Source organism: Cebidichthys violaceus, unplaced genomic scaffold (assembly GCF_023349555.1).
Source record: "Cebidichthys violaceus isolate CVI_PGR_0920_01 unplaced genomic scaffold, fCebVio1.0.p SCAF_1, whole genome shotgun sequence".
NCBI classification, from domain to species: Eukaryota; Metazoa; Chordata; class Actinopteri; order Perciformes; family Stichaeidae; genus Cebidichthys; species Cebidichthys violaceus.
Window position 1 is genome coordinate 8760625 of NW_027176262.1, and position 12473 is coordinate 8773097.

Below are 12473 nucleotides of genomic sequence, written 5' to 3' on the forward strand. Positions count from 1 at the left end.
TAAAAACAACTACCGAATGAGAAGAGACAAGTGGAGATATCATTAGTATCTATCTTACCTGTAGCAACATGTTCAAAAGGAGTCCTCTTTCATGACAATACAACAATCTTTAACACACACACACACACACATCGGAGAAGAGAGGGGGGGTAAGGAGGAGGAAATGACCAGTTAACCAGAAGATGGGAGGAGGCAATGAAGCACACTGACTAGGAAACAAGAGAGCATGTGAATGTGTGCTGGCAGAGGCTACAAAAAGTCTGACGGTAGATCCTGGTGACAAAATCACTTTTGTCTTTCTCTCTATCTTTATTCTTCACTCTCTATCTCCCTGTGATTCTCCCAGAAGCTCTGTGTTGTGTGTTTTAACTGCTCTGTGTTGTTTTCTATTGTAACTTCCTCCCTCTCTCTACAGCTAGTTTCCCTTTAAAACACAGACAGAGAACATGCATATATTTGCAATGATCATAGTACTTTAAAGCCTTACTGGTGACGGGGAAATTAAGAGCTCCTAATCTTGCATAGGCTGCTATTACCAGGAAGTACACAAACAGACATATGATAAAGCTAGAGTGTCATCAGTGCAACTTGTTGAAGGATAATAGTGTACTCTTACAGGGGAAAATGTGCAGCCTCTTAAAAAAAACTGCATCAATATGCACACAAAGAGCAAACAAGCAAAAAACAATAGTGCCTGTGTAAATAAAATAATTTAAACACTGCAAAAAACAGGATATTATAAACATACAATTTAGGAATATAACAGCTGAGACAAGGTCACCAGAGAGCTTTGAAAAGCAACAACACATATGTGGTAAAGCAACCACAGAACAGACTACAGCTTCACAGCTCAATTCGCTCATAGATGAACCCTCAACAGGTCTTGTTCACATATTTCCATATTCAACAGACCACTGAGCTTGAGGTTCACTCCATCAGTCAATGGGCTTCGGCCTTTCAGTTTCAGGAAGTGTCTAATTTTTCATTTCAGGAAGTGTTTAAAAGCCACCAATAACATTTTTGGTGTCTAAGCTGCTATCAAAGTTGGCAAGAGTTGCATTATTCCATCTTGTCCAAAAGGTGGCAGCACAATCCTCTAAGAATTAACAAACGTTTACAGAGGTGACATTGTTGAGAGTTTCTTTATTAAATATAACTCTCAACACAGACAAACATTCATTTACATACATTTTGTCATCTTGCCTCCAATACAGCACCCTCATATACACACTCAGGGGAACAGCTATTACTAAAACTCACTTGTAAATAGGGTGGAAAACAAAAATCCTAAACCCTGTCCTGTTGAAGCAGAAAGGCCCATTTAAAACAGGGTTGAGCAACCAACCAAAGAAATATATCTCAAGTTTTTCTGCTATGTTTTTCTCTTAAATCATATATTTTGATAAATGATAGACAGAGGAAATCTCAGAGGGAAAGAAGAGAAGTTTTAAATCTACAAAAAAGGACAAGAGCGGTCACACTCCTGTACTCCACTCTTGTTCACATACATGTCACAAGTATTCTAAAAGACAGCCATAAAGCAAACTGCAAACACTCATTAAAAGCTGCATCCACATCCATAAAATAACAGTAGTCTTACCGGTGAGGGATTGGTGGAGGGCCTTTAGGTACCGCCCCTGCTTTTGGTGGGAGAGGTGGAGCATTTACGTCATTGCTGTGGGACGCAGTTGGGGAGACGGAGGAAGTTATTCTTCCTCCGTCACCACCCAAATGATGGGCAGGGGGCTGAATAGCTAACGTCTGAGGCTGAGTTTGAGCAGAGAGGAAGTTGGGAGGGTGGAGAGGTGCATGTGTGGGGGAGCTGGTGGGGGTGGAAAACTGGGATCTGCTCTGTACAGCTGGGGCTTTAACCGCATGTCTGTCCGGTTTGGGGCAGGCAGGGGTTCGAGCAGGAGGTGAGGGGCTGAGGGGTAAAGTGAAGCGCTGTGGAGGACAGTTGGGGATGCTTCGTGGAGGGACAGGGGGTAAAGGGGCATCAGAAGCTGGAGAGACTAGTGGGCTGGGGTCGCAGTCCACTGGAGCACTGGAGCGAAACCTAGTCCTTTCTTTGGGCACAGGCTTCTCCCTCTCTCCATCTATTCCTCCATCCCTCTCTTCCTCTTTTCCTTCTATAGCTGCTGTTTGTCTTTGTCCAGGAACCGGCCTCTTCTCTCCTCCTTCTCCACTTTCCTCTTTCATCCTGGGCACTTGTCTCTCCCTGGGGACTGGTTTCTCTCTTTCCCTGGGCAAAGGTCTCAGTGTCTCTCCGTCTCTTTTCCCCCTTTCCTTGAGGACAGGTTTTTTCTCCACTGGGATAGGCACAGGTCTCTCTCTCTGCAACACTTTGGCGTGTCCCGTTTCCTCCAATCTCTGATCTACAAGGTGAGAGTGTGTATCAGACTGTGTGTCACTGTTCCCGTGTGTTTTGTTCAGGCTGGCCAGGATGCGTCTCTGGTGACCCGGTAGGGTGATGCCCATCCGCTCCAACTGATCTGGTGTGAGGCTGCGACACTGTCGTAACGTTGCCAGCCCGGCGCTCCGAAATGCCTCAGAGTACTGCTCCAGGCGAAGAACACATAACCAATCCCACACAGTGTAACTAATGGCTTCAGACTGAGACATGACTGATGTGTGCGAGTGCAGCATGTGGGAGGGCGAGTCTGTGGCGTCCACAGAGGGAAAAAGTTGACTTTAACTCCTCAGATCATGGCTTACACAACCTGTGGGAGAGAAAAAAAACACCAACAGTTTTCAAGAGTAGCAATTAAAGAAAAGCATTCACAAGATCTAAACAAAGATTCTCTCCGGCAACGACAGCATATCGTTTTCACCTTGTGAGTATGTGCGTGAGTCATCGTGGCAAAATGTAGTCCTGGAAACACCTACTGTAGCTTGTTTTGGATATTTTGCCAGGGGATTATGTGTCACGTGATAGCATTGCAACCGTGTAAGATGCAGTCACAAAATTTTACAGGTGTGCAGTTGAGATCAAAATTAAGGATGAGTTTGAAGATGGTTGTGGCTTCAGCAAGGAGAACACACACATTTTTGCCCCTGGTTCTGATTTGGCATTTTATGTGAGATAAATCGCAAGATGACCTTTTGTTTTTCCTCTTTTGATCTGAAAATTTAGTTTTAGTTCCTGAAAATGGATCATTGTGCGTCACATTGGTCCGATTATAGACCAGATGATGAAAAATACTTCCTACAAATTGCACTATTTTGAGAAATCCTGCATTGGGTAATGTTTTGTGGTGCAAAAGCGCAGAAATAGTTTTGATTCCTAAAAGGCAACAAGTGGTGATTAAATCAACATGGCGACGCCATGTAGCTAATTGTGCTAACAGTGCCGACAGTGCTAACAGTGCCGACAGTACGCACTACGGCAAACATGCTGACAGAGTTAACCGTGTTTACCTGAGGGTGAACCGGAGGATGGGTGCTACGCTTCAGCGACGACGCTGGTGGTCAGGACTGCGTTATCAGCTGTAACTGGCATATGAGATCAGTGCAGTGTGGCGGCCATGAGCTAACCAGTGGGGCACGCTCACATGCACAATCACGCACAAACATGCACTAAAAGCAAGCGTGGCCGGCCCGGCTTTGTCAACAAAGCGAGGGGAAGCATGGGTAACACACACATAAGGAGAGGGACTTCATTCTCTGCTCAGGTAGACATAAAATCACTATGTCTTTACAGAGCAAATATTCTGCTATATTTACACTCTGAATGTCATATGTTGCTCTGTTAATAATCAATAGTATACATCCAAGAGTTGGCCATATTTATGATCTGTAAACAGCAGTGTCAACTGTCAAAGCTGTGTGTGATAAACTGTTGTCAGGTCAGGTGACGACTACCTTGGTAAAAAAGGAAGTTGCGTAAATGCCTCGACAGTTAGATCCCCTAGCAACAAGTCATTTTAAAAAGCTCTGTCGATTTCAACAGCACTTGAACAGATAAATCAAACTTTGGATTGTGTATTCAAAAGCTGCTGCACAGATCAGGTGATCATATCTGATAATGAGTGACTTAGAAGGAAACTGCTGTTAGATCTGTATTCCCTATTCAATGTGTTATAAAAGGCAAACTAATCTCAGTGCTATACGCATAAAAACACACATCTTTAGAATTACTTATTACATACTTAAATATATTATTAGTTTTGAGCAGCCAACACACAGTCAGTACTGTAACACTATCACACAGCAGACCACTATGGGACGAAGTGTAATTGACACAAGTATTGACACACACAGCACGTTCACACAGACTCCCTCAATTCTCTCTACATCTCTCAACACACACTTGAATGCTGCATAAGTGGATTCGAGATTGGCTTCCCACAAGGCACCCCCACTCCTTTCCATTAGCACTCTCTTTAACGTGCCATCCACTCAAGGTTATGGTTTTCTAATACAGTATACGCTTAGGATATATTTTAGAATTTTGGGGGATTTGAGTTAAGTTCTGCAGACGAGTAACACTGCCAGGCCTTAACTAGCAAACAGCAGGCAGTACCAGCTGTCCGCATTCACATGTGGCAAAACCTGCCCAACTGTAACAAATAGCTCAGTAAGGACCGTTGTGATGCATAAACTAGAGCTTTGACAAAACCATGTGCAAAAAGGAATTGTTAACGGTGTAACACATTTGGAACATACCTCCAAAAGCTATTTTGTAGCTGTCAAAATCATTAATCAAACACCGACTGCTCTTACAACATTTTATCTCTGCCTGGTGCTTTTGACCACAAGGGAAGCTGCTCATTTCCCAGACAGAGACACAAACAGTCTTTCATCAACACAAACACACAGCTCAGAGGGAGCCTCTGTTAAGAAACTACACAGCCTAAACTACACTTGAAACAGGCTGACAAATCTCTACGTATGATGTTATGCAAAACAATCAATGTTACTATGAATGCACCTGTTAATTGGTCTAATCTATTTTAGAACTTTAATGGTTTAACTTTAAAATCAAAAGATTAAATGTAACTGTAATCAAAACAGAAGACGCATTAGCTGACTGAATAGCAACAGATTACGCAAAATAGTCAACAAATACAAATATTACATGGACCTGATTTCATTTGGTAGCCAGACGTGATGGGGGAGGAGGCTGAGTGAGCACACAGTAACCCACACAGACCAGTCCAAGACGTGCTACTCACCAGTGTGTGAGTGTGTTCAAATGAGGACATTTCATTTCCTGTCAAAAGCTTCCTCTGACAGGGCAGAGACCACAGAGCACAGGGACAGGGTGAATCTTGCACTCACTCAAATGCAGTTCCTATTTCTGAATTGAGGAACTCAACTCACACCATAAATGAGTGTGATTGGTCGTCTACCGTCATTGGAGATGCACAAAAGTCAAAATAATACATTTGAACACACACACACACACACACACACAGTTAAGTAGCAGGTCTCAGCTTCTTTGACTAAATACAAATTTTCACCTCAGCACTATGGTCCAGAATTAATCAGCCTTGTGTGTTTGGTGTGTGTGTGCGTGTGCATGTGCGCGTGTGTGTGTGTGTGTGTGTGTGTGTGTGTCTTTAAGAAATGACATCAAGAGGCACAAGTGTTAAATGCTAATATAGAGGGTGAGAAATACTAATGAAAACTGTTTTCTTTGAATAACACCCAGTCGGGCAGCTGAGTTCTGCAGTCTGTAGCCACTCAATAGTTGTTTTTACTAAGACAAGTGAAGAGACTGCTGCATTAACCAAGGCGTGAAGAGATAAAAGCATGTCAGATAATCTCTGAGGCTCCAAATGTATAGCAGTGTTTACTTATGGAATATTTAAGGTGATAAAAACATTGAGAACATTGCATTTGTTTTTGTTTTTTGATCAACCAAGCAATCCCATAGAGAACCCAACAAACTAAGCTCATTGGGCTTAACTGTAGCGTACAACTGTGTGTCATCTGCATAACAGTTTAAAAAGATGCCATGTCAATACGGACACAAAACGTCCTACAGTACCAGATGTAAGGAAAACCACTTCAGGCGGGTTAATGATCTGTGAGCATCTAGAACAGAAGTATGAAGCACACATTTCGCCTAGCTTAGCTTAAAGACCGGAGGCAGAAGGAACCTTTAGATTAGATAGACAAACATCTAGCCTTCATCAAAATAAAACACAAAACACCTTCCAAGACAAACCGGCCTTTACACATTGAATCCTGTGTAATGTAACTGCCTTTGTGCTGCATCATTTACGTATATTATAGCAAATTAATGAATAATCAAAGTTCAAAACTACACTATCTGGTAAGAGCTGGATTGAAGGAATTATGGGGCATATTATGTGGCCATTTATTTACTATTATCTCTGTGAATTGTTTGCCAGTCATCCATCATGTGTATAAATAGGGCATTGGAACTTGTACTGAACACTCGGATATCATGAAACACAAGAGAACTCCAGTTTACCACTGGTATTTACACACTCAAATAGTTGAAACTTTCTGGCCAAACAGCTAACAAACACGCCTTTTGTTTTGGTCTCTGTGAGGCAAACAACCTCACTTGGAAAAAAAAAAAGAAAAGTGCAAGTTCATCATCCTGACATTGAGGTCCTCCATCCGAAAGACTTACTTTCATGGCCCACATCCTTCCGTTGATCCAGGACCGGAATTATGAATTCTGCATTTCAGATTTACATCGTCAGCTGTCCTAACTCTGAACAAAACCTGGCTGACTCTTTAATGTACTAATGATTAGTTTGCTGCCTAAGATACATCATGTAGATAGAACCTTTTAGGAGATGTAGCAAGGACTACACTTTCACTCTTGACAGACCTGCTTCCTGTGCTTGTGCTTCGCTCCGCAAAACACTACTCGGACCTTTCTCTGCACTCAATGCAGAGAGATAAAATTGATATTGATCTTTTCACCTGGCTGTCGGTAAGATGTCAAACAAGGATATTTTCAAAAAAGCATTTTCCTCTCTGCACATTTCAATTTATTTATCTCTGCACTCTCTCCCTCTTGCTTTGCGCTCCCTCCTCCCACTCAGAAAGCCGCCAATAACAGGGTCTCTGTGCTGCCTTCACAATGGGGCATTCTGTTGCCTAGGAAAGTTCACGTTCACACACACACACACACACACACACACACACACACACACACACACACACACACACACACACACACACACACACACACACACACACACACACACACACGAAGGAGGGAAATGCATGGTGGGGGCCCACTGGTCAAATCTGGTCACACTTTCTAACACAAGGGCTCACCTAATAACATTGTTTGTGTGAAGTTGGTGGGGGCGAGGGGGCCTCAGAAATTGTGTTTCAGGCTCATATCCCCTTTCAGTTTGACACACAAACAGATAGCCAGGATGTTCCATTTTCTCTGTTCACGCTGATCAGTGCTGGCTGGCGTCAGTGTCCTCAGTTTGGAAGTACATTATCTACCTTTTGGACTGAGTGAAAACAGAACAACCACAAGTAAAATGTCAAACAAACTTGATCTCCCATTAATATATCATCATTATGAGACAACCACTTAGCCTGTTACTGACACCAAAAACACATGACCATATGACATCATCTCCTGCTCTCCTGCAACACATCCATAGCGACAATGTTGCAACTAACAGTATATGTCACAAGGCTAAAAAAAAGTATTTCTCAAAAACGTTCACATATTCTTTACTAAGCTATGACGAGTTATGACTGAGACCTTTATTGTAATTCCACTGCCAGAGTCTGTGCATGCTACGTCACTTCAACTCTAACTTGCATGTAGCAGACAGCATATGCATTATTACAAAAACACTGTGATTCAAATTTGGGCTATTGGCACAGAAAACAATGTTAAACCATTTTTTTGGTGTACATTTCTTTCATTTTCAGGAGTTATGTATGCAAAAGTGATCATCAGTCAATCAGGAATTTTAGCCATAAATATCAACACAATGATTAGATCTACTCAGTCACACCGACTTAAACAAATAGCCTTACTTAGATAGCAGAAATACGTTATGCTGTTAATGGAAATTACACTGACTGCAGCAGTGTGCCTCACTATAGACTTTGCTTGAATTGCAATAATAGTGAAATGCAATAGTGCCAATTTTTTCCTCAAGTCATCTCCACTTGGTGTATTGCAAACACTGACCGCATTGCACAAGTGTCATGTTGTAAATTCTGTGTACTGAGACACACACATGCATGATCATCATCGGTTATACTGATGTCCTGGAAAATGTGGTCTAATTAACTCTTAAACACCGTTTTAATTTGTAAAGCGTGCTGAATGACGACGATGTGATCACGATGATGTGTAATGTAGTTTGTGTATGCTGTCCAGCTGTCTTTCTACACTACCCCTCGACTGTGAAGTCTTGAGATATACTCCAAAACAAGTAACAATTTCCTTTAACCCTTTCTTTTATGAGTAACAAGGCTCTTGTGTGAGAATACATATAAGGCTGGAGCTCAATACATCTTTTAATGTGTGCCAAAACCACAGGGAGGGGTAGAGCAACAATATATATAGCAATATTGTGTGATTGAGACACTGGCATCAGTATCATGACGTGTTACTAAGACACATGAATATCCTCTACTTTGAGTATACAGTACATGTAGAAATACCGTTGAAAAGTTATGTTTGCTGTTAAGTGACAAGAAATGCCCGTACTGAAATGTTGAATGTTGGAGACATTTAGAAACAGTGTCTCCATCACATAGTATGTCAACCAGAGGGCAAGTTCATTTTCTTAACTTTAAAATGCAACACTCAGTACATATCTTGGTCCTAATATTATAAGAACTAAATTTAGGACATCTTGGTGGCCGCGTTGTAAAGACAGTTTGGGGCCCTTTGTTGCTTATAATCTCCGTCTCTCTTCCTATGTTCCCTGTTAAGCTCCATTGTCTCAACAAAGGCTAGACGCAAAAAAAGGGGCCTCATTTGAAATGGTTACAAAAAATGTTATCACTACATGTAAAAAATAATAATATTGGCTGACACATAGAAATCAGAATCTCCCAAATATCTATGACTGTATCTGTTTTGAAAATACAGTAGGGACGAGGTGGACTCTGTTGACATCAGTGATGCTTGGTGCTCAAACAAAGTCAAATTTAGTGGAACGGGTTTTCCTGATTTCAAATTTTTTAGGTAAAGCTGTCGGCCATGTTGCCCAGAGAATTCTTTTGTTGCTGCTGTTTGCATTCCTCCATGATGCACGTTAAAAAAATAAAATGCACAAGAATGCACTACTGTTTCTGTTTGCATTCATTTGGAGCCACCTGATGAACTAAGTCGAAAATTAAATTGTTACAATATTCAACAGACGCTACCAGTTTTTAGTTTCTGCTCTGGTGCCTCTACCAGTCTTATGGATTTAGCATTCCCTTAACTTTTCATTCAGCATATAGGCTACTTCACCAAACGCTACTCTGAGACAAGAATTTGGGAAGCCACTAGAGCAGGGGTCTTCAACGTTTTTCAGGCCAAGGACCCCCAAACTGATAGAGAGATGGAGCAGGGACCCCCTACTATATATATTGTATAAAACTGCGTTTTATATTAAACTGGGCCTAGTGCCATGTATAAACATACCTTGTTATTGTGCATTCAATACTAAGCTATTCAAATAATACACAGGTTCATATATTTTTATTTTAAACATGTGCAAGGTACAGTGAGTAGTGTGGCCGTGCCACTGCCATTTAGAAACATACCTTGTATGATAATCATGCATACAAGCTATTCAAATTTAGCTATTCAAACGTTTTTATTTTAATGTGGAAACAAAAATGAGTGATGGCCTATTAGTCCCACTGCCATGCATAAACATACCTGTTATCTTGCATACAATACTGAACTATTAAAATAATGGACAGATTCGCAGACCCCCTGCAGTACCTCCGCGGACCCCCTAGGGGTCGCGGACCCCCTGTTGAAGACCTCTGCACTAGAGAATCATTTTCCTCAGACCCTCGGATTTTCATCAAGGTGAAGACCTTAAAAAAAAAAAAAAAGGGCTGAAAAAAAGGCAAACCGCACACACGCACACACACACACACACACACACACACACACACACACGGGACATGACTCATATATCCACCACTAGACACACAGCTGCTTTCAGCCCACTTTCAATTAGAACTAAATACTGACTCAGTCCTGCCAGTAAAGGAACGCATCTGAACAATATCCACTAGTGAACAAGCGTGTGTGTGTGTGTGTGTGTGTGTGTGTGTGTGTGTGTGTTGGCGGGGGTGGGGGGGGGGGGGTTTGAACCACATCCACATTGAACCTATGAGTCCGTTGATGGGACCAAAGTCCTCAGCCTGTGACAAAAAACAACGTTTTGACTTAAATGAGTATGATGTTCTGTGGGTCATGATGTTTTCGTCCCGTGGGGGACGTGAACTGATATTACCGCAAGTATGAAGTGTGTGTATACCCCAAACTTGCAACAGAATAGGTTTGGAGTATCTTGGACATTTGAGAGGATTCTCAAATGTCCATTCCTTAAGTCACTGCAGCAACAACGTTTTGACTCTCTGACAGAATATCATCATAGATTTAAGCAAACTCTGAAAAGACGTTGAAAATTATTACCCATACACATCTCATTAAGCACGGCTTTAAAAACAGTGCCTCATAATAAAATCTCTTTGATTAAAACACTGTGACAAGAAATCCAACAAAATGTTGAGGAATTACACAGAGACCTACAAAGAGGTGCTTTGAATATTCAGTCTACAATTTAGTTACTCTATTTAACAGCAACGCAAACTTACAACAAAAACTGGAAATGATATCCTTCATGAAAAAAGGATTTACTACAAAAACGTTTGGCTAGGTGTACCAAACTGTAAATTTGAATGTGTGCATCCCGAGTACAAACTCATCACCAAATGACACGTTCTCTTCCCCTCGGAATATGTAGTCTTGAAGCTGAATTAATGTAATTTTAGTCGCAGCCTCCAGTTATAACTTCTTGCACAACTGGGCTCTCTATTTAGCCTATCTTGTGTAAATGTTACAACCAGGCAGCTCCACATGTCCTCTGAACCAGTGAGATGCTCTCCCTCTCATCTCAGTATGGAGTGATTCAGTAGCGAGTAATCATGTGAGTGTATGAGACAGATGCAGAAGGAAACGGAGAACACAGAGACAGAGACAGACAGAGAGAGAGAGAGAGAGAGAGAGAGAGAGAGAGAGAGAGAGAGAGAGAGAGAGAGAGAGAGAGAGAGAGGAAAAAAGACGCAAGATAGATGCAAGATAAGACAGAGATAGGGACAGACAGACAAAGTTTCAGCTGCAACTTGAAGACTGATAAATAATTCAAAGCATATATATCCTCAGTAGTAGGAGAGCAAACCATCTAAAACAAGATATGAATTAGCTCGATTTAGCATAGTTTGCTTCTTTTACTGGGAGACACAAAAAAAAGAAACAAAAAAAAAAAAATCACACTTAAATCCATGCCTTGAAAAAAACAACACAACATCATGTGGCTCTGTGTGCACTTAAAACCCCAAAACAGACAGTCACAGGCTTACTAATAACCAGTTTACACTACAGGACAAAACAGGGTCAGTATGGCAATGACACTGTTTGAGTGCTACTTTTGCCAGGCTCCCATGTGAATATGGAGCTTTTTTTTTTGTGTTGCTCTTTGGCAATACACAGGTTGTTTGATCCGTGCTTTAAGTGCATGTAAATGGTTCTGGCAAGTCGTATGCTCTGCTTAACAGAACAGAACAGACATCATTAGGTACACAATTATGCTGCTTCTGTGAGATTACTGAACTGTGCACAACAATGTACTGTACTATAAGGCTTTTAACCCACACATGCAAAAAAGTCTAAGTTTCCCTGCAACTACTTACCACAGATTAGAATAGCAAAATAAAACTAGAACAACTATCACAGTTTCCACTTAACTTCACAACTTATCTGATAGGACATTTTAACAGTTTCATTACTGATACCATCTTACACCTCCCAACCACACACACCCCCACCCACACACCCACACACACACACACACACCCACACACACACATACACACACACACACACACACACACACACACACACACACACACACACACCCACAGACACACACACACGAGCAGAAAAAATAAAAGCAGAAATAAACATCCATGGGTTTGTGTAATCGATTGTAGCTGTTTAGGCTGTAGTGTTTGGGTCCAACCTGAGAAAAAGTGTAGAAATCACTGCTCTAAGTCTACAAATACTAGTCCTGTGTGACCACCTGTCACAAGTCCACCTGCTAACAGATTCACTTCACGAAGTGAAGAAAAGAGGCATGTGATACGTTCCATTCCCACAGGTGTGACCGATTTACTCCATCAGTAAATTTGGCTAAAACCCATGATTAAATAAATACTCAATTCATCCATGCTCCATCCCAAAAAAAGGACGAATTCCACTGGGAATAAACAGC

General features: G+C 41.5%; 1 protein-coding gene across 2 annotated transcripts in view; it reads right to left on the bottom strand.

Annotated features, from left to right (window-relative positions):
• LOC137871518 (arf-GAP with Rho-GAP domain, ANK repeat and PH domain-containing protein 1) overlaps positions 1–12473 on the bottom strand; it is a 47056-nt gene that overhangs the window by 34130 nt on the left and 453 nt on the right. For both annotated transcript variants that reach the window (XM_068709369.1, XM_068709360.1), the window contains exon 2: positions 1601–2720. In XM_068709369.1, the coding sequence (XP_068565470.1) occupies positions 1601–2646 (1046 nt within the window). In that variant the 5' untranslated portion in view covers positions 2647–2720. The remainder of the gene's footprint in view (positions 1–1600; positions 2721–12473) is intronic.